Genomic DNA, 23667 nt, shown 5'->3' on the forward strand with positions numbered 1-23667 from the left:
ATCAAGTACTCAAAAATAAGGATTCCAGCCAGGATGTTATTTTCTCCTGTCTGTCTAGGCGGTCATCAAGGTGCCGTAAAGTTTAAGCTTGAGGAGTGCGCTGGGATCTTGCCGACCAGGTTACACCCGACGTCCGTAGGTCTTCCAAGTCCCTGAAGAATGGTCTTTCATTTCAGTTATCGACCTTATTCATACACCACGCTGCGTGAAAGAAATAATTTTTTATCTGTTTATCGGCGGTACTATGTTAGTTTTTGAAGAAAAGTATGAATTATTTATTTATTTGAATGAAATTGATACCAGAGTTAACAGAGCGATATTAAGTATATTATCTGAGACCTTTTAGAGATCAAAGTACTTGCGAAGAGTGTGTGTTAGGAGGGCGCGTAAAGTGGTAATGTTTGAATGTTGTTTGCGTTTTACTATCTGATGTTGATAGGATTATTAAACATCTCAGGGGATTGAATCGACAATTATGAAAAGGTAATATCGCGAAAATCCATTTGTAAGTCTGTGTTATGAATGACAGCCATATAGATATGTTAAACTATAATTGTACGAGACGAAAATGTTAAAGAGCAACAACCTGGCATTGCACAGCGTGCTGTTTAGCCCTCTTGTTGGACTTTATTTGGATATATTTATACGTTTGCAATATTGGCCGTATCTAAAGATTGTGCCATGCACAGTGCCTCCAAAGTAAGAGTCTAATTTCTAAACTAACATCCCAAGGATGTTGAAATTGACGTTCTTCGTGGTAGGGTATGTTTTTCGAAGTAAAAAAGGTTATTAATTCTGAAGATATCACAGTAAATAGACTTAAGTACGTGTCAGCTTTTACTTCTTGTACTGGCTGTCTCATACGAACGCCTGAAGAAACATATTAGTTACGTTATTTTGGTTCTGTGGCATCCCGTGCAGGTATTGGACACGCCAGTAAAAAACATAAATAAACATTATGTATCTACACCCGTAATAACATTAATATGAGGAATGACGTAAATACTTAACATTAGCAAATTGACATTAAATATGTGTGACAACATTAATGGAATAGTTTAAGGTAGTATAATTTAATTTTACACTTTTAAAGTTTCCCTTAATTTGCAGAGTTGTTAAGTTAAAATAAAACCAGAAATAACTTGAGTCTTTTTTTTCTCCAGTAGACTTCATTTCTTTAGAAATGAAACAGCCATTTGTTTGGAAGGTGCTTGTATGATTGTGTTCCACTGTGAAGGACCCTTTTCTGATTGGCTTAAGTCATGGTATAGGAGATACGAATGTTGTTGCAGTTACCAGCTCAGTGCTGTTTTTCTGAAAACTACTGAATGTTGAAAGAAGGAGGGGCTAATTTCTCTAAGTGCATTTCAGTAATGTCTGCTCCATGTTTCTTAGATTTATTTTAATTCGCATACCATACTGTTTAGTTTATTGCTGTTGACAGTTGTAGAGCCCTGGTAAAGCTTTGGGATTCACTACTGTCCTTTTGTCTTATTGTTGTTAGTTGGTAGCCTATTTTCTGTACCATAATGAAGCATCTCCATGAAGGAAGTAAAACATGTAGGCACTAACTCAAGAAAGCACAAACGTGCAAGAGATAGAAGTAAAAAGATTGTCATTAATTCCATGTAATTTAGTGTCCTCTTTGTCTTTGGAAAGTCTTTTGCATAAACTTCAGTTATGGATTTACTGCTCATTTTTAAAATAGAATTTTTGGTTTGTTTTTGCTTTAACTGGTAAGATTTTTTTGAAATAACTATATGCAAAATACAGTAGTGTTTTTAGTTGTGTGGTAACAGGAGGGGAATTAGGCTAATTTGAATGTGATCATTTATCAACATGTTGATTCGATGTTAGTTTTTCACTTCCATTAGCATCCTGTTTTACACCTAAGTTATACTGTTTTCCATCACTTCTATGTCTTGCAGATCTGAACTGAGCTATTTGTTAGATGTTTAGATAATATATAGGCTACATTTATGTGCCAGTATGATTGGGGACAGGAAAAGAAACTTACTAGTTAGCAGCTTAGATATTTCAAATAAGCCTGACAGATTCTTATTTCAGGAGGGTGGCTGGTTGTGGTGACATACTATATTTCCCTCTAAAGGAAAACTAGTATACATCCATGCTATTTGTGGGCAGAATTGGGCCTAAGGATTAACAAAGCAAATTCAGAAATAGTTAAGGATAGATGAAACACGAGTTGCAACATGTTTAAAATCAAGAAATGGGAGAGAGACCATAGAAGTTATAGTTCTGCTGTCTAGGAAGCAAGACTGCTGAATCAGGACAAATTAATATGGGCAAAGAGATCATCACCTAATCATTTAAAATGCCATGCTATAGAAATAAACTAAAAAGACAGATGAAGTATGAAATTAAGAGATGTTGGATTGAACAGATGGGGGAAATGAGTGTATAGAAAACCAGTACTAGAAATGAGGTCAGGTTAGAGGGCTGTGCTAAGTAATTTAAAAGTTGTTAGCGTGTCATAAATCTCATTAATACTACTTGTCCCATATTATCTATATCGTATTAAATGTCTACGCTATAGGCAATGATAGGTATAAGAGAAAGATTAGCATACAATAGAAGAAACTGACGGTTTCTAAGAAGTTGAAAGAATTACAACCTTAAATTTCAGTAGAATGAAGAGTGCAGTCATGTACAGAATTAGACAGATTTTGTAGAGAAGATGGTGGCACATGATGGAACAATAAACTGATGGACCATGAAGAAGATAAAAGGGGAAAGGGATTGTCACGAGGACAAAATCCCATAGGTGGTTTTCAATATAGTACGTGGGGTTATATGATGCTCTGAATGGTACAGCAGGTAGCAATGGTTTTTTATCACAAAGATGTATGGTTTGAGCAAACCCTGTGGTTAAGTCATTGAACTTATATTTGCGAGGCACGGATCTTTGTATTCAGTAATTATCTACTGCATGAAGTTCTGTGCATATAGATCAATTCCTCATCCAATTGCAACTTTTAAGGCAATATACTAAAACTGATTTATATTGTAAAATGGAAAGAACATCTACAATAAATTACTGAGGGGACATTTAAACACCTAAAAGTCTGCAGGTTCATGCTTGTGGTTTGGTCCCTCAGACTCGTTTCCTTCTCAAAAGGATTAATGTTTATGACCAATTAAAATCTAAAAAATGTGAGAGCCAGCCAGTTGATTCCTTCCTCCAGTCTTCCCCAACTGGGCTGACCATACGAGGTTTCTTATCTGTTCCAATTCGCTTAGTGCACTACAAGCACTTCACCAGATGTATCCAGTAGACCAGTTGATTCAGCCAATCCATGACTCCTTACAGCGGCTCCAACACCATGGCAAGGAGGTGATCTTTTGCTGGATACATTGCCACATCAGGATATGCGGGAACAACATGTCCAACAAAGCTGCCAAAGAAGCATGTCGGAATGGTGTTGTCCATCAATGTCCCATCACTTTGCACACTGCCATCTCATTTTGACAGGCACATCATGTGTCAGTGGGAGACTGCAGTCACTCAAATAGGCCACACAGGCATGGGCATGTCAGCCTCACTGCTGGATCGAAGTTGTGCTTACCAGACTGCAATCAGTTCAGCATATTTTGGCAGTGTCTTTCTTATATACTGATATCAGGGCAGCCCTCAGTCCTGATGGAGAAGAGCCCATCATCCTCACTGATACTGATTCCAGTGTTGCAAGAGTGGTGACATTTTGTGAACTATCAAGCATTATCCCAAAATTGCTGCGGAAAGGATGCAGACTTTAATGCGTTATAAATTGCTCTGCCTGAGATTGGCATTCTGACTTTTTGTCTTTGAACTGATGACCATGATGTTAAGCGTCCCTCACATCTAATGGGTAGGATAAACCTGTGATGGGACCGGGGTATGCGGTGCTGGGTGAGTAGATTGGGCAGGTCTTGCATCTGGGTCTTCCATGCAGGTATGACCTCTGTGGTAGGGGATTGTAGGTGGGAAATGCATAGGGGTGGATTAAGATGTTGCGGAGTTTGGGTGGGCAGCAGAACAGCACTTTGGGAGGGGTTGGATGTCTCTTGCATGGGATGGCCGTCATTTCATGGCTTGATGATAATCAAAGCCCTGGTTCAGTCGTTCGAGTTCGGTGTGGTATTGGGTGACAAGGGGGGCAATTCTTTGTGGTTTGTTCGAGGGATGAATGTGAGGATCCGGTGTGTGTGGCGATATGGCACAGGAAATCTGTTTGTGAATTAGGTCTGGAGCATACTACCTGTCTGCGAAGGCCTTTGTGAGGCCCTCAGCATACCAGGCAAGGGAGTTATCATCACAGATGCATCTACCACAGGTGGCCAGGATGTACGTGAGAGATTTTTCAGTATGGAAGTGGTGGTAACTGCCGAAGTGTAAGTACTTTTGGTGATTGGTGGCTTTGATGTGGACCGAGGTGTAGATGGAGCCATCTGAGAGGAGGAGAGTGACATCTAGGAAGGTTTGGCCGATGGTTGGAGGAAGACCAGGTGAAGTGGATGAGAGAGAAGGTGTTGAGGTTGTGGAGGAATGAGAATAAAGTGCCCTGGCCTTAGGTGTAGATAATGTCATCAATAAATGTGAACCAGACCAGGGGTTTGGAGTATTGGGAAGCAAAGCCTGTTTCCTCTAGGTAACCCCCCCCCCCCCCCCTCGATACCCAATCGAAAAAGAAAAGAACTTAAATGTCATTTCTATTATTAAAACACAGTAGCGAGCCAGTGTACTCATTGAACTGCCTTCTGTTTCAAATGACTTCAAGAACAATATGGTTCTATTTTTAGCCTGCCCTAACTGAAATGTGGGGTAGCAGTTTGTAATTGTATTCTCAATGTGAATTTTTTTTTTCTTTTCTTTAGAATTTTGTTTCCTTATAATGTATTTTAGCAGTAATATCAGGGCTGCATCACAAGCAGAAAACAGTGGATAGAGTATATGTGGGAATTGAATGGGTAGTTTAGTGTGTAAAATTGGACAAGAAACTAAAAATCATGGAGGTGTGAATGCTATAGTAGATGAAGGAAAGGCCTGGTAATGAAAGACTCTTTGCACTCTGCAGGAAAAAATTTCTTCTTTTAATAGCAAATTCAAAATTTAGAAGAGGACATAAGTTCCCAAAAGGCTCATGAGAGTACAGAGCCAAAACTCATAAATTTAATTGAAACATTTTCGTTACACAGGTTAACTTTATTTAGGGTATCAAATTAGCATCTTTAATCAACAATTATTCTAACCACACTAATGTTAATATAAAAGTATGTGTTCAGCAGTGAAGATCCCTGAAACTATCAATGAAACTTCTTAAGAGCATCTCTGTTTTTAATCCACTGTGGAAAATTCTATTATGTTAACTTCACATCTTTTTCATTAAAGTAATACATTCTGCCTAATGATGTTATTTTAGGTACACCAATAACACAGAGCATGTTTTCCAAAGGCACAAGACAAGAATATTTCTTTTCAGACCAAAAGGATGGCCCTGCTGGTCCAGATGTGTGGATAAAAAGTAGTTCTTTGTCTCCTCCTTCATCACAGACATTTCTGACGAAGGCAAAGTACCACCTGTCATCATATACAGCTGCTACAAAAGAATATTGTTGAAGATGAGTACATGTCTACTTTGTGGCATTTTCATTGAATGGAAAAATCAAGGAAGGCTTTTCAGAAGAAGTTACTCATCTAATTTCTAAAGAATCACAAGAAAGTGGTTTCTAATTATGAAAATTCATGGTACCAGGTATTTTGTGGGTTGTCGAAAATCTCTTCTCAAGTTTCTTGTGTAGGAAATCTACATTGACTTTCTCTAAGGAGTGAAAAAAACATTTGTCAAGTATTAGGTTTGTAAAGATTGTAAACACCAGATGCAGTTGTTATTTGTGCATCATTTACTACTTGACGATTAGCTCTTCTCAGTATACATTTTATAGTTCCCCACAAACCATCAAACACAGATTTACCATGCCAAGTAGCAAAAAAGGAATGCTCAGCATCAATAGAAAAGTTGCTTTTGTGCTTACACAAATTTTTAAAGCCTTTTCTATTCTTATATTGAGCTGCACCCGCCCTGATAGCTGAATGGTCACCGTGACGGATTGCTGTTCTATGGGCCCATGTTCAATTCCTGGCTGGGTCGGGGATTTTCTCCACTCAGGGACTGGGTGTTGTGCTTTCTTCGTCACCATTTCATCCCGATCCGGTGCGCAGGTCGCCCAATGTGGCTTCAAATGTAATAAGACCTGCACCAAAGCAGCCAGACCTGCCCTGCAAGGGGCCTCCCGTCCAATGACGCCAAACGTTCATTTCCATTGAGGTGCGCATCCATCAGTGAAATAATGCACTTTCTTCACTTGTAAGTAATGCTTTGCCAGCCACTTAACCATTTCTTTCTGGACAGCATTTACAAATCCTACATCATGTTCCACATCATCACTTCTAGCAGTGGTTCACTATTACCAGTTTTCTTTCTTCATTTACCACATAAACATGCATGGGATGGATTGTACAGCTGCTTCTTGTCAAGTGGTACTCGGAATTTCATTTTGAATTACAAAACAATAGGGCAATTAATTTTATGTGGTCATTCCATTTCAGATGGCTTGGTACACACATTCCCAGATATTTTACAGAAGTAACTGCTTCCAGTAATTCTTCTATGATTGTGTAATCATACAATAAAGAGTCTTTCTGTCTGTGTATTTGCACTATGTTTCATATGTTTATGTTGAGAGCTAGTTGCAGGGCCAGATTTAGAGGCGGTCTCAAGAACGAACAGAGTGAGCTGGTTTTCACACAATCAGTGGTTTCAGAAACCATGGTGGTTCCTGCAGAGGAGATTTTCAGCCTCCAGAAATGTCATAATATGCAAGCATAAAACATGTTCCAAAATTCTACAATTGACTGACATCAGAGATATAGGCTTCTAATTTTGAGAGTCTGTTCGATGATCCACCTTGAGAAGAAGAATGGTCTGTGCTTTTTTTGCAATCATCCAAAATACTTTGCTCCTACAAAGGCACACAGTACATTGCAGCTAGAAGGAGGTCAAGTTCTTTCACATATTATATGTAGAATCGTACTGGTGTCCCCCATCAGGACCAGTTCCCAAGATTTTAGTTTTCCTTGCTAGCTTTCATGATGTCCATTACCAGTGGACTAGTTTTCTCAAGAAGGGTGATGACTGCATATCTTGGAACAAGCTTTTACAATCTGTCAAAATCAAGATGTTCCTTTCTGTGATTTTATGCAAGTACTTTAAAACTGTGAGTGTAGCTTTGGCTTCTGCAGAAAAGTAGGAAGTGAAATCAGTTCTTTGTAATCTGTACTTGGACACAGAGGTTTTTGGGTCATAAATCTGAGCTAGGAAATTATCAGTAATGAAGGTTTTTACTAATTGTTCTGCTCTGGCAATTGCTTTAGTTGGAAAATAGAATGCATCAGCTGCTTAAGTTATTACATTTCACTGATATTCTAAATTAGGATATGTTGGAGTTCTTTCGAGATTAGATGAAATATTCTTTAAAACTATGAAGTATGTACATAATTTTGATTTTTTGATAGTTTTTATTTTCTCTCTATTCATTTCTTTTTAGAACAATATTATTTCTGAATCAGTGGGGCAGTTAATTGCAGAAAGCCTTGTTTGGGGGAATATGTCAGTTATTAATTTCCATTGTAAGACTTTGAGCATTTCTGGAGCTTCCATAACAGTGTATTTGTTGATGTGGAATGCTTAGCTTATAGTCATTTATTGTCCAGAGTGCAGGCCCATGGTTCCATGTGAACGTTTCAGACCATCATAACCTCACATGGGTCATAATGTACTTACTTTAGAAGATCACTGTCATGTCAGAGGTGAAAGGGGATTTTTGGTCATATGTTTCTTGATACATCAGCGGCTGTGCACAGGAGTGAAATAGTGAATGGGCCAGACCAAAATTTTTGGAGTCTTTGTGGTTGGAGACAGTACAGAAAGACTTGGATGTTAGGCTACTGCTGACCATGAACCATGAAAGGGCCAGTGTCTACTGTTTTAATTGAACCCTTGACCTCAGGTACTCGTCACAAGAAAATGACAGAGACATAGGTATATATAGACAAATGTATGGTGGAAATCAGTAACCCTAGTCCAGAGGTACATACAAGCAAGCTTAAGTTGTTCTTAGTGCACAAAGTTAGAGTCTGATGATCACTTACAGAGTATCCGCTGTAGGCTTGTTCATCTGAGACCGCTGCTGTTTGATGGAACTCTCGAGCTCTGCCTTGCTTGACATTTAAGGGCCTGTATGTGTACATTGTTTGGTGCTGTTTGCTTAGAGCTAATAAGTGACTGTGTTGCTTTTTACCTCCAATTTTCAATCAGTGAGCATGAAACAAACAGTTTCCCAATGCATGTTACTTAAAGGACTGATGAAACCAGCTTGCACTATGTGTCTGTGCCCAAGTTACAAGGCTTACAGCTAATATTCGTACTAAGACAACTTTTTTGCAATCCCTCATTATTGGTCAATTTTCTGTTGATACAATTAATATATCCCTGTCACACAAATATGTACAATAAGTAATCACATCTTCTCCAATCTTCATCTGTGATCTTTTGTAACCAGTAATAATTTCACTTAGAGGGTGAATGTCTTGTGAGATTTTTCCATGAGCTGGGTCACAACTCACATGCACATTGTCATAATACTTTTCTTCTTACAATTAAAAATTGTTTCAGGCTATTATGTCTTGGTTGAATGGGTGTCACCTTAAAACCCGATATTTTGTCCCCATCTGCAAAGGACATTTTCAAGGGGGATTGTACCTATTTTGAATGTCCAATTTACACCCTGACATGCTACTGACAACAGCAATATTCCACTTCTGTGTGCTTCCGTGCAGTGGTGTGACATCACATTTTGAATGCGTGAGCACAATTGGCTGTCGTCGACTGCCATCGTCCGCTGTTGGTATCACTCCATGGTGGAAGACTGGTACACATCTTCTTCAGCATCAGAAGCCAGATGTCATTCAATTTCATGCCCTCCTCCTTCCTATTGAAGTTCTTGGGGTGTTTTACAGTCTCCTTGGCCTCTCTGTATAACCTTTCTTGGTATCTGTTTGTGGCTGCCAGTACTTGAGTCCTATCAAAATGAATGTGTTGCTCTCCTGGCTGCAAAGCATGTTCCACAATGGCTGATCTGTCAATCTTCCCTCTTCTGCAAAAGCCCTTGTGCACTTCTAGGCATTTTTTGACTGTTCTTTTTGTAGTGCCCATGTACTCATCCCCACAACTACACGGAATCCAATGCATGCTCCTTGAATTTTTCCATAAAGAAGTTCACTATAACCAGGCTTAAGGGGCTCCCCATAGCGACACCATCCGCGCCCGTTCATAGAACTCATCTTTCCATTTGAAATACTTGGTTGTGAGGCTATATTGAAACAGTTCTGCAACATCAAATGGAAAAAATTTGATTCAGCTGTTGCAGGACTTCATTACAGCTGTTGCAGGACTTCATTAAGTGTAACCATATATCAAAAATTTGGTACATTTTATCAGTAAATTAAAGAGCATAGTGGTACAGCCGGTTAAGATATTAGTTAGTTTTGATGTGGTACCTCTATTTAGTATGTTCCACTCAATGAAGTGTTATAACAGCTGAATCCTACTTTTCCTCCCAGTGTTGAAGAGCTTTTTAAATATTGCATCACAGTCACACATCTCAAATGGAACAATGAGTTCTATGAACAGATCGGTGGTGGTGGTGGTGGTGGTGGTGGTGGTGGTGGTGGTTGTTACTAATGCATAAAAGGAAATTTGTGTTTGCCAATTGGATCTTTCAGTCTTTGCTATTCTTGTATGTAAACCTAACTTATTTTCTAATTCATCCTGAGCTGTCGTATCCCATTTACTTTCTCTACCATTCAGGGTTAGGCTAATAGAGGCGAAGTGACCAGGGTTGGCCTGTCTCCAAGGACAGCTCACATCATCTATCCTCCCCTACACCTTTAGAATTCCTATATTGAAATCCATCTTTAATCAATTTTTAAATTAGAATTTAACCTGTTCTTTCTCCCTTGTTAAAGTGATCCTCTTGTGACATTGTCTCTCGGTCCAATGAAACTGTACAATATCTGTGGCATTCCTCACCTTCTCCAATGTTAGGTACTGCTCCTATCTTTACTTTGGGACATTCCAGTATAAATTCTTCTTCTTCTTCTTCTTCTTCTTCTTCTTCTTGTGACATTGAGAATACTCATGTCACAAATGCCTCTGCATGTTTACCAAAGCTGCAGGCAGATACACTCCCATTTGCAATTGCTGCTTCTCCACTATTCCTTAGGTCAGAACTGTGTTCTGCACTTTAATTCTTAAAATCATTTCTGCTCGTGGACATGTTGGGATAATGTCACAAAGGCTCTATCCTTTCTGTTTGCTGCTCATCTTTGTTCCATGTTTCCTTTATGTGCACCAGCCTCTCACTTCTTATTTCACTTCTTATTTCTTGTGACTCCTTGCTCCAGAGAGGGCGTGTTGATGGAAGCCCATGGCCGGAAGCTTTAATTGCGAGAGTCTTTTTGTTGTGCCTATCTGTGACTCAACATCTCTGCTATATGGTGAGCAGCAACTTCCCTTCTCATAATATTGTATGGTTACTTTTAAACTCTCACAGAAGTCTGTGCCTAAAATTCAGTCATACAAAACATCTAACTTGTCCTCCACTATATGAAACTTGTGTTCCACACGTACATCCTCACCTATCCTTAGTATTAACATCATGGCAAGATGCATCTCTTTTACTTCTTCAGTGATACCTTTAAGTTATACTTTTTCATTGACATTAATGCTCACTGTATCCTTCAGCACTGATTCCTTTATTTTGCTCACCTGAGTGACACTGTCTGCTATGAAATTATTGTTCTTGTGCTTCCTTGTGTGCATCATACATTTACAAAATCATTCCTGCACTTTCAGTCTATTAAATGTAACTTTGCAGTGTGGTCGACCGCATACTCGTGTCCCTCTTTTGTTTGCCTGTTTCTGAGCCTTCATATTTGCTAACCTAGCCTTGGCATTACACCATCAAGCTAAATGCCTGGCTCTCTACAACTGTAATATAGCTCTGGTCTCACCTGATCACACAGCCTTGGGTGCCCTTGATGACTGCATTGACGATACCCCATTGGTTGCAGGCTTTCAGTTTCTCTGTGGAGTCCTGTGCATAGGGTTTTCTGTGTCCATCTCAGTGGTGGCAGCAGGTGGGATGCCCATTTCTCTGCTCTCCTACAACTCATCCACATGGTGTCAGTTCTCCTGATGCATTTCTCCATAGTACAATTCCTCACATGATGACCACCTCTCTTACACCTAAAGCAGTAATCTCTCGGGTGACGTGATTCATTGAACTTCTTGTTGCAAGAGGTGATGGGTGCTTTTTCTGTTAATGCTAGATTTGCTGCTTGCGTTAACATTAAATCCTCTCCTCTTGCTTTCTTGATTGTTTTAACCCTCTCACCTTCGATTCCCTGTATGAACACTGCTCACGCCAGCTTCCGAATTAGAGAATGGCCTCCCGGAATGTCTGATGCTCTCATCACTCCCTGGTACAGCTACTCAAAATTAGTGTTGAAATGTGTCAACATGACTCACCCATTCGGTCATACCTTCAGCGCTTTCCTGTCTACTAGAGAATAATAAGCATGCATGGTGATCCAAAGTACAAAGGTGCTGTCAAATTGTGTATTAGTAGTTTATTTTGAGCTGCACCCACAATTCTAGTTCTAACAAATTTTAATGGTGCACTATGACGATAGCTTGGCATTAGTTTGAATGCTAGGTCACAATTGTCCAGAAATTCCCTTAGTTCATCTTTATTTCCATCAAATGCTGTCAGGATGAACTTAAATGTGTCAGACAAGACTGTATGATGACTGAGTACCTCATTACCTTCCAAATTCATATCAAATGTTTTTTTCGTCCTTTTTTGCAGCTGAAGATTGCATTTCCATACTAGGTTGTGATCCACGCATTGTGTTTCTTGGTCAGGCAACATTGCTGCATTGATCTCTCATGCTTAGACATAAGGTTAGAATTCTACAACCCCATGCCACTGACTCAAGTGTCAGTGTCTCTGACCTCAATTGTCATGACTGCTGTAAAGGCGTCCTGTCTTGTTTACTGCTGTGGGCTGCTTGCTGCAATCTCGTAATTCTTCAACACTGGACACTGAATACCTCTCAACTTCATCTTCTTCCCTCACTCCCACTGCACATTAAAACAGACTGTCCTGCATGTGCACTGTACCTCATCCTCCGAGAAAGCTCAATCTCATTTGTCCTAAGACTAGATGCGCTAGTTCTCTCCAGAGAAAATCCTATCTTCTGTACTCTAAAGCACCTTACTGCTTGGTAAAGATACTCAGCCAGGAATTGAAGCGTGGACCCCACATCTAACACAAATTGTTTACATTGTAAACCAACATGGGACGTGGCATACTTACTTAGTACCTCATGCTCAGGTCAGAGGTGATATAGGATTTAAGGTCAGCTGCATCTTGGTATGCGAGTGGCTGCATACAGAAGTGAAGCAGCAGTGAGGTCAGGCTGAGGTCTTTCAGGTTTCTACAGTTGGAGATGGTACAGAAAGACTTGCATGTTAGGCTGAGGAGGTAGATCTGGCAGTGACCAGAAAATGAGGATGAATTGGCTTACTTGTCTGCTTTTTACTGCTTTTTCACGTGATAGTGTTGAACATGAAGAAGAGCAAAGACACTAGTTTACAAGAACAGAGACGAGGATTTATTCATTTATGTAGCGTATGGCGCTATTTTGGAGATGATGATTGAAAGACAGCATTCTATCCAATGTGACCCCTAGGTATTTAGGGTGTCTGTTGTGTCTCGATTGTTGGTTGTCCATGCACACATTTAGCTCCCTATTAGCCATTTTGTTGTTTAGATGAAAGCAACAAACTTCAGTTTTTGAAGTACTGAGCCAGCTTTTTGAGGTCATCTGTAAGGATCTCTTCCATTTGTTCAATGGTTTGTTTTCCGATAGCAATAGCCCAGTCATCTGCGTATCCGAATTTCCTTGAAAGTGTCTCTGGCATGTCTGAAATGTACAGACTAAACAACAAGGGAGCAAGAACTGACCCTTGAGGCAGTCCGTTGTTCAGAACAAATGGCCATCCCGACCTATAACTTCAAGATGCAGTAACATATGCTACTACTGGCCACGAACCGTAGAAGCGGCAGATTCTGTTGTCCTAATTGAACACTTAGGCCCAAGTACATATTAGAATGAAAGTGATACAGAGACATAGGCACATGTAGACAAATGTACAGAGAGAACCAGTCACCCAGTCCAGAGGTACACAAAGGCAAAGTTTAATGAGACGACCTTGGTGCCCACAGTTGACCAAGTCTTGTGCTCATTTACACAGTATCTGCTGTGCGCTCATTTATCAGAGGCTGCTGCTTTTTGCTGGAACTCTTGAACTCTGCCATGTTTGCCTTTATGGGCCTCTATATATAGCATTTGGCACTCTTTGCTTATAGGCAAGTGACTGTGTCTCTTTTTACCTCCAGTTTTCAGTCAGTGAACCTGAGATTAGCATTTCCTCAATGCGTGAGACCTCTTAATGACTGACAATAGTGGCTTTCGTATACAACATGACATCAGTGCATTGACAGACTTGTGAATCCGTGTTGACGTCTTCACCTTGGGCAAAAAACAAAGCAGCAGCACCTTGAAAACATATGGCATCTGTTGTCTGTTGAAATGTCTGCTAAGATTCTCACAACTACTACTGCTCGTGCAAGTAATGCTGCCAAAGTCCCCTCCTTCATCTGAGGTTGTTGCTCTTATTCCAAAGGATAATGACATCATCCCCATGGTGGCACTCAAGCCCTACATTAAAATTGCAATGTGTCTTATGATTCAGTTATTTATTGTGGAAATTTAAATTACATTGATGCCATGTAGTACATGTAGTTCAGTGCAGCCAAATGATATTGAAGACTCCTTACACATTGCCGGTTGTGGTTGCAAGCAACTTATATTTATATTGTTCCGATTGAACTGGGTAGAAATTGCTAAAAATTTACAAAAAAAGTCAATAAAAATGTCAGTACAAAAATGTTAATACAAAAATCTAACAATGTTATCACAATGTACGTGGAATGATTCCATTTACTAAGAGGACCACAAAACTGAACTGAACTTTGTCTAGGCAAAGTACACTGCCTGACAAAACATGTGAAGCATGCACAAAGAGAGGGTCACATGTCAGTATAACTTCAGGCACATACACATCAGCAGGTACATATATGATTAGAGGGGCAATTCTATCTGACAGAACGGCCACTGGAGTATGTTAGTGTTGCTCATCTTCAGTGTTGTTACCGTGCCTGGTAGGAGATACAAGGAGCACAAACAGTGTCAGATGCAAAGTGATCACTGTGAAGGACACACACACTGCATACACATGTGAGACAGCATTATTAGCATCTGACAGTGTTTGAAAGGGACATCATCGTGGTTGTCCTTGTGACCAGCTGGTCGAATTGTGCAATTTCCAATTTTATCAGGCTTTTGGATGTGATAGTGTCAGATGTTGGACTGTGTGGGAATGTGAGGGCAGCATACGTATCATCCACTTCTGATCACCACAAAGGGGGATCATTGTACAGTGCACAAAGCATATTGTAACCCCTTCCTTCTGCATCTACCATCCACGGACAAGTAATGGACTACATTTAACATTCTGCATCACCACTGGTCGGAGACTAACAGCAACCAGACTAGGGAATTATTGTCCAACGGGCTGTCATAACGTTACAACACATATGTATGACTGTGTTTCCAGTGATAATGGGATTGGAAAGCACAGATTGCTGATAAATGGCATCACATTGTGTTTAGCGACAAATTGTGTTGCTGCACTACCCCCAGTGATCATTGTCAGCAAGTTTTGCTGTGACCCAGGGACAGGTGGCTGGTAGTGATTGAGGGAACTCTGACAAGACATCTTGCGAACTCGTATGTTACCTCTTATGCGACACTTTCATTGTGCAATTTTTCAACATGATAGTGCTTATCAACATATGGCATGAGTCTCTATGTACTGTCTGCTTGATGTTGGACTACTCCCGTGGTCAACAAGATCATCATATTTGTCCCAAATAGAATGTGCGTGGGATCAGCTTGGTCATCAGTCCATTCCAGTGCCAGTATTGAGTATATCAAGGACCAGTTACAGCAGTTGTGGATCAGCTTGCCTCAGGAGAGGATATAACGGCTTTGACACCTTTCCAGACCAGTTCAGTGGTACATTTAGGGCAGAGGGGGTGCAGTGTCATAAAGATAAGTGTGCTCATACTTCCAAATTCTTCACAAATTTGACTCTAGTTTGTGATCATTCTACTAACATCACATACTCTCTCAACCCCTGAAATTCTATTTTCTGTCTTCCTACCCTTCTGGGTGTATATTTTTATCGATGTTTTCATTCATGAAGTATAATTAAAGCATTGTCTTTTAAGTATATTTATCAGAAGTGAGGTATTCTGACCTGCTTCAACTGAAACATATTAAGTTGCTTCAAAGATGAGCAGTGATCTCATATCAGGCTTTTCAAGATCAGTTGATGGAAGGATTCCTCCACTAAACCTATTATGTCATTGCAAGTAAGATGTGGTTCTGACTTCCAGTACATGTTACTAAAGTAGGGGATAATTTCTAAAAGATGAATCAAATACCAAAATTTGAAGCACCTACAGAAAGATGATAAACTAAATGTGAGTAAAGATATTTGTATGTTATGGGGCAGATAATTTCAATCAGTTTCGCGTAGTGGCTGAAAGTGTCATTTGTGTTATGTCAGAACAAACTTTTTAAGTAGAATTTGGGTTGTGACAAACAAAGCAATGATCATGTGAGGCATTTGATTTAGAATATATAGATAGCTTGAAATAGATATCTAATGTGTAAAAGCACAGCGAGTTGAACAGAACTACATCACAATGATGTACAAGGATTTTTAGAGTAGAGAAGACATAAGATGTGAAGGAGTTCAAAGCAAAAGCAGTAGGAAAGTTTAATTTTAAATGCGAACATTTTAGGTTAGGTCTTACTGTGGCTGTTATTGACATTGACTGACACAACAAGTTTACTGTTACCAGTCACTGTTTATTTATCTCCACTGTATGAGAAACACTATCTAGAAGGAACATGCTGACATAACTCATACTAATACAAAACAGAATAACTACCATGATATTAGAAGGAACTAGACAGTGCAAAAAATGTAGAAATTACAGATTGTAATTGGTTCATGCAGGACAGTGCACAGTACCAATATGTTCCAAAAGGCCGTGCGCAGAAGTACGATTTTTCAAGGCACTCATATCTTGAGTTCTGTTGGTCACAGAGAAAAGGGTCAAGGGTTCTGGATAGCCTTTGGCCTAGCAAACATTTTTATGCTTCTCAGAACAACAGGCATACTGTAGCTATCCTGCAATACAGGGACAAAATTTAAATGTTACACACTTCCTCCAGCCCAGGAAAATTGAGCAAATTGGTTGGTTCTTTTGCATTAGGTGTGATCTAGGGTGGACCTTAGGTGGCTTACAAAACCACCATTTGTTCACAGACAGTTCTAGAAAACCCCAAAAAACCACAGCTTTTTGATGACCAATTCTAAAATTCATGGCAAATTTTCAAAATATTTACTATATGTCTTAAGATGACAATCTTCGGGAATCTTGAAACCTTTTTTCTATATCATTGTCCATTACCTAGATCCAGAGGCTCAAAGTTATCATACTTATGCGTGTAAAGTAGCTGTGTGATGTCTGGTCTGAGGCGTAAATGTTTTAATGTTTTAACTGTCACAGTGAACACACAGTGGGGTTATTGCAAGCGTTCTGAGGTTACCAAACTGTAAATGATAATTAATTGAAATCCTCAGCTGCCAACAGGTGTTGTTGATATACCGCGATTTGTACAGCCGAAAATGTGTGCCTTGACCGGAACTTGAACCTGGGATCTCCTGCTTACATGACAGACACTTTATCCATCTGAGCCACTGAGGACACAGATGAAGGCAGGGACTTATCCCTTGCTGCAAGCTTCCCGTGAGACCCACATTCCCAACTGTCCACAATCTACGTGTGGAATGTTACTAACAGATATTTGCCCATCCACTCATTACTCGCATCAATTAGGTGACGATTCCCGTAAGAATTCGAGCAACCTGTGCACATTCGCTCAGACGAAGGTCAATTGCCAGGTAGCCTTTAACTATATATGAAGATAGTAACTGTTCTCGAAAGAACAGATACCATTGATGACCGTGCAGCTTCTCTTAGAATAAATGATAATTAATTAAAACCCTCAGCTGCCGACAGGTGTTGTTGATATACCTCAATGGGGACAGCGGAAAATGTGTGCCTCGACCGGGACTCGAACCCAGGATTTCCTGCTTACATGGCAGACACTATCCATCTGAGCCACTGAGGACACAGATGAATAGCGTAACTGCAGGGACTTATCTCTTGCACGCTTCCTGTGAGACCCACATTCCCAACTGTCCACAATCTACATATGTAATGTTCCTAATAGATATTTGCCCATCCACTCATTACTCGCACCAACTAGGTGACGATTCCCATAAGAGTTCAGGCAACCTGTGCGCATTCGCACAGACAAAGGTCAATGGCCGGGTAGCCTTTAACTATATATGAAGATAGTAACTGTTCTCGAAATAACAGATACCATTGATGACCATCACATCCTCTTAGAATAAATAATAATTAATTGAAGCCCTCAGCTGCCGACAGGTGTTGCCATGCAAGCAGGAGATCCTGGGTTCGAGTCCCGGTAGAGGCACACATTTTTGGCTGTCCCCATCGAGGTATATCAACAACACCTGTTGGCATTACTTCATTCCTCTTCCTTTGGGGAGCAGCTCAGATTCACAAGATGTCCGTGGCATCTTCCTCCACGAGGCTGTGACTGAGATGATGTGCTGATACTGGGGCGTGTGGTTTGAAGTGCTTGGGGTGAAGGCAGCAGTGCAGTCCACCATCCTTTGTCAACCCGTATGGTAGGATGGGTGACATTGGTGCGAGCTCCATATCCAAATATTAATTCTTTCATTAGCATTAACACATCTCCTGTTCTTTGTATATAAAGCAAATGATTTATCAGTAAGTACAACAGCTGTACCATAATTCCTGTCACCTTGAACTCCAATTGAACAGGTACGATAACAAATAATGTCTCTATCATAATAAGACTCCAAACCTAATAGAGGCTTATCACTGCCCCTTACAATAGCAATAGTTAACCAACTATTACCAGTTACAACCTCTGTAGTTGTACAAGAAAAATTAATCTTGGCTCCTACAAAAGTAATAGGTCCATTTAGTAGTTCTTCTTGTGCTACATTATTAGGAGTAAGAGTAAATGTATCCACAGTCTTGTAGACTGGCATTCTTGATCTTCTTGCATATCTTCTCTTCCTGTACGGCATGGCTGTGTGCTCAGTGCGGCTACTTCGAGTCGAATGAGCTTGCAGCTGCCTGTACTGCGGAAGTTTCCACTGATAAGCACCGCCTAACTGGGCGCGGCAGGAAGTCGCGTGCAAGAAATCCAACATGGCGGCCGGAAGCAGGCCCTTTTGCAGCGGATCGCGCTTAGTTAAAACTATAGCGCGATCCTCCGAGCTCTAGCGGCAGCCGAGCAAAACTCGTTCAAGGTCACTGAGCCACTTTTGCTGCTTGATGGCCCTTGACAGTTGACAGAATGTTCCCTCAGGTACAAAACCTGAAACGCAAAGTAGCACTACCTTATTGGTGGCCAAAGCAGAGAGGGTGACTCCAGTGTGGACGGCGGCTGCATCGATACTGGTAGCGATATTGGAGAAGCTGCACCAGGTTCATCCACCAGTCGAGGGGGCCCTTCATATAATGTGGCAGGGACCCAGCCGCATCCTATAATCCATCAAGTGACGCAGACTGGTTGGGGATGTCCAGTCATCCACACACAGGTGCAATTGGTCATAATGACAGGCACAGAGACTCTCCTCCATATGGCCATAGCAGACGGCAGCTGTGGGTAACAGGAGATAATGGCGAGAATCCATTCTGGGTGACAACCAAACTCACATGCCCAGACAGCCACCCCGGGCTGAAAACAGGATGACGGCTGCATGGGTCAGCATCCCTGGCTGAGCCACAGGAGCTTGCAGGAATGTCCGGGGTTGGCACCCATGGAGCAGTTCGGCAGGTCTGTTGTCGCCGAATGGTGTGAAGCGATAGGAACTGATAGGAGGACAGAAATTGATCCAAGGCAATGTCTTACAGGGACCAAGTCACATATTTTTTCGTTTACATTTTGATTCTTCTAACGAACGTTTCGGTCTCACCGTTGAACTGCAGGTGGAAGGGCAGGGCAAAAATGTGAATACCACTGGTGTTGCAGAAGTAGGCAAACTCTTGTGACACAAACTGAGGGCTGTTATCAGAGACCAGCATTGCCAGAAATCCTTTGATAGAAATTTTTTTTTACAGGGCTGCCAGGGTGACCGAGAGAATTCATCGTTACTAACGGCTCATGTTCAGTGATGAGATGGAATTCTACCCCATACAGGAAAACATGAAAGTTCTTTAAGGCATAAACAATGGCGAGAGCTTCTTTCTCTATTTGTGAATATCTAATCTGAGTCGAATTAAGCATTTTCGACGCGTATTCAGTAGGCTGCTTGGTGCCATCAGAATGTTTATGACCTAACACTGTCCCCAGGCCATTCTGGGACACATCTGTTGCTGATACTAAATGTTGACCCTGTTGATAGGTTATGAGGCAAGTTGCTGATTGTAACATAGACTTGAGTTTGGCAAACACCATTTCACACACCTGTAACCACTTGAAAGACGTCCCCTTATGTAACAAGACAGTTCCTTGACTGATGTAGGACGTGGAAGAGCCACAATGACAGAGACATTCTGATGTTGAGGTTTGATACCAGCACTAGAGACCATGAACCCAAGATAAATCATAGAAGACTGAAAGAAGTGGCACTTTTCCAAACTGCTACAATATCATCAATATAGTTGTTACAGCCATGCACAGACCTTATGAGTTCTTTGAGAAACCATTGAAAAATTGGTGGGGCACTGGCCATGTCAAATCATAACATCTCTTTCTGTAGATATTCACAGTAGTAGCATGTGAACATTCAACCAGGTTACCATTTTTGAGATACTCATTCATAGGCGGTGTGTAATAATAATGTGCCCTTTGTTATAGTTTCTTTTCTCAGTGGATTTTCATATTTGTAGCATGTATCTTTGCTAGGGTGATACCTTGGTTGTGTCTGCTCTGCTTATATACTCTTATTACCACGTCACATGCACACACCACCACTAGGCAGCATCCAATGACATGGTGGGCAGTTGTCATAACGTTTTGGCTTATCAGCATAAACATTTTTATGTAACTGTACTTGAAATAATGTCCATGTTAATAAACATCATCCCTGAAACGCAAAGTAGCACTACCTTATTGAGTCAGTTCTTGCACCAAAAAAACACCAGAATGGATTCTTTCAGAGGACACACAAACTTAAAGGAAGCTTGTTTCAAATTATTGGATTGATTACAACTTCAACAGAAAGCACAAACTAGGCCTACCTACCAGCAGTTTGATATTGACACCATATAGCCTTTCTCAAGACCCACCAACATTGACCGTACTGCTAAAGCTTGAGTGAATGCTATTGCTCACTCACTTCAAGATTAGATTAGTGGAACAGTTCTTGAAACTTCAGTAGTGAAATCCAATATACATTTCTATTTTTTGAAGCTTGCTTCTTGATCGGATGTGATACCACTATATAGTAAGCCGTGTTATAAAAATTTATTTAACAGGAGCATATCTGTTACACTACAGTTCTTGTTTTCCCAGAGTACTCACAAATAGTAAAGGACTGGTCTGAGATCATACAAGGAGATGCCAGTCACAAGGAAGAATCAATAACCCATGTGTAATGAATAAAGCACTGATGCTGAAGTGGGCAGCACTTCACAATTGGCCATCTCACACCCTAGCATCTGTACCAAATCTGCATGGGCATACTGATTAATGTTATCTGAGGTTTTCCTGAGTTGATTACAGTGACTACAGTGATTAGTTTGATTTCTTTTCTCTGTCTTTGATAGTAACAAGTATTATCCAGTTTCATCCCCCAAGCTTGTGCTCTGCCTATAATGATAACAAAGGCAAGACTAACATACATGTACAGTAAGATTTAGTTAGTTTACACCATCTTGCCCTGTGGTGCAAAAAATGTAACAATGTGCAAATAATAGAGTATTTTGAGCAGAAATTGTATTTCTTTCACTTTGTGTGCCCACACTAGTTTTCCCAAGGGAAAGAAAAAGGACTGTCCCTATACTATTTGATATGTATTCACATCTGTTGTTAGGTGAGCAGTTGTTGAACATTCCTCTGGTGATCCGTTAGACCTGCCACGGCGGTAGCAAGGTCAGTGAGATAGTGCAAGCTATTGTACACATCAAATAGCCGCTCCAAAAACATTGGAATTAGGCATGTGCTGTGGATAGACTGAAAGTTAGTTGATGTAACTAACCAGCCCACAAAAGGTACTACTAAAAAGTAAACTTTTTTGCTATGTGGGTTGGATACCAGCCAATCGCAAACTACATGCATAATACCATAAGATTTCAGTGCCTGTTAATGGATACTGCCCATGGTACTGTCAGATGCTTCATATAAGCTGCCAAAGATATTGGGTAGCCTTATATTGCAATTCAAATGGTGTATTGCAAGTTGAGAAATGACCTGCCATGTGGCCCCTATGATAAAGGCATCATGAATGTGTGTCTGAATACAAAATATACTTTTGATAGAATGTAATTTTCGTTATTTATGTCAGAAGTTACCAACTTGCTTTATGCATTTAGTCAATACCATAATGTCTTGAAATAAAACTGCCAATCTTTTGAGCACTTCTACCTAGTGATTTTTAGAAATGTCTTAATTTACTACCTGTATGATAATTTATGCAGCCAACTTCATTACACTGAGTGTGCACCTGTTATTTGGAGATCTGCTTCTCATTCGTTAGTCATGTGGATTGAGACACACCAATGACATCAACCACATTCAGGCTTTGAAGTAAACCAAAGATGACAGGTAAATGTTTATGCTGGATGAGAACTCAAAACCCTATTTCCTGCACAACACAAATGGTCGCCTTGACCACCTCGGCTCTCCTGGCATGCTTCCCATCCGCCCCAAATTCACATTCTGTCATATGCATCCCATTCTCCTCGTGCTGCCAGTTCACTTTGATTCCTACAGGAGTTTGGATGTAATGTACTTCCGCGCTGACATAATTGTGAAAGCCATCAATCTCTCTCTCTCTCTCTCTCTCTCTCTCTCTCTCTCTCTCTCTCTCTCTCTCTCTCTCTCTCTCTCTCTCTCTTTTGGTATGAAGTCATCATCGCAAGATGATAAGTCTGGTGAATATGGAGGCTGCTCCAGTACTTCCCACCCCCACTGCATGAGTAGATTCTGTGCGCATGTTGCCTTATGGTCTTTCACATTGCCCTGAAGAATTAATGCGTCACGTAGACACTCGGAACGTTTCTCCCAAATAGCCCATTGTAGTTGTCATTCCAGGAAAGTGCGACAGTAGTACAATGCATTATCAGGTTGTCCATGTAGGATGAAATGTCACATAATCACTTCTCTAATATCATAGGCCATAATGAACATTAACTTGACATATGAGGGATTGTAATGAAATTTCTGTCTGCATGGCAAATCTGAATGACGCCATTCCGCAGACTGGCATTTCAGTTCTGGCTCGTAGGCCCTGGCCCAAATCAATCTGTGACTATGATTCTTGCAAGCGTATTGCCTCCGTCCTTCTCATAATGCACTAGATGCCCGCCACAAGTTTAATATTGTGTCCACTTTTCCACTTCACTTAGTGCATGAGGCACCCATTTTGCAGCGACTTTACACAGATGTAGCACATTGAGTAAAATCCTGTAGATTGTTGTATTCTCAATACCAGTATTGCACTGTAATTCCTACAGCATCATTCTCCAAGCATTGGATCATCTGAATACAAGCATAATTTATGTGCACACTGACAGGCTGCCTGGATCGGTGCATGTCAGGCATTGCAGCTCTAGCACCCGTGAATGCATCTACCCACCGAGCAACTGTTCAGTACAGTAGAGCAGCATTTCCTATCATTTCCACAAGCTCCTTGTGGCATTGTCACGCATTCCTTCCACGGTGATACGCAATCTTTACATGAGAGTGCTCGTCAAGCTGGGTAACATCCATCCTGAATGACTGCTCAACTCACACTGTGCTTTCTCGCTTTCTCTTCACGCTTCGTTCTCCTGGAAGGGACTGCCCTCTAGCATCACATCAAGTTACTGTGGATCCTTAGGGAGACTTCTGATGCCATAGAATGCATGTAGTTTGTTATATCTCCCCCCCCCCCCCCCCCCCAAAAAAAAAAAAAATAATAATAAAAATAAAAGAAAATCCGCAACCAGCTTTTGAGGCAGGTTCCGTATACCAAAACAAGAAAAAAAAGCCTAGAAAACATGGGCTCCAAA

The 23667-nt window shown here is 40.7% G+C and overlaps 1 protein-coding gene across 3 annotated transcripts in view; it reads left to right on the top strand.

Moving 5' to 3' along the window:
• Positions 1 to 357: 357 nt before the first annotated feature.
• LOC124776963 (zinc finger protein 775-like) overlaps positions 358 to 23667 on the top strand; it is a 112125-nt gene continuing 88815 nt past the window's right edge. For all 3 annotated transcript variants that reach the window (XM_047252200.1, XM_047252201.1, XM_047252202.1), the window contains exon 1: positions 358 to 483. In XM_047252200.1, coding sequence (XP_047108156.1) covers positions 476 to 483 — 8 coding nt within the window. In that variant the 5' untranslated portion in view covers positions 358 to 475. The remainder of the gene's footprint in view (positions 484 to 23667) is intronic.

The sequence above is a fragment of the Schistocerca piceifrons genome, chromosome 2 (assembly GCF_021461385.2).
Source record: "Schistocerca piceifrons isolate TAMUIC-IGC-003096 chromosome 2, iqSchPice1.1, whole genome shotgun sequence".
NCBI classification, from domain to species: domain Eukaryota; kingdom Metazoa; phylum Arthropoda; class Insecta; order Orthoptera; family Acrididae; genus Schistocerca; species Schistocerca piceifrons.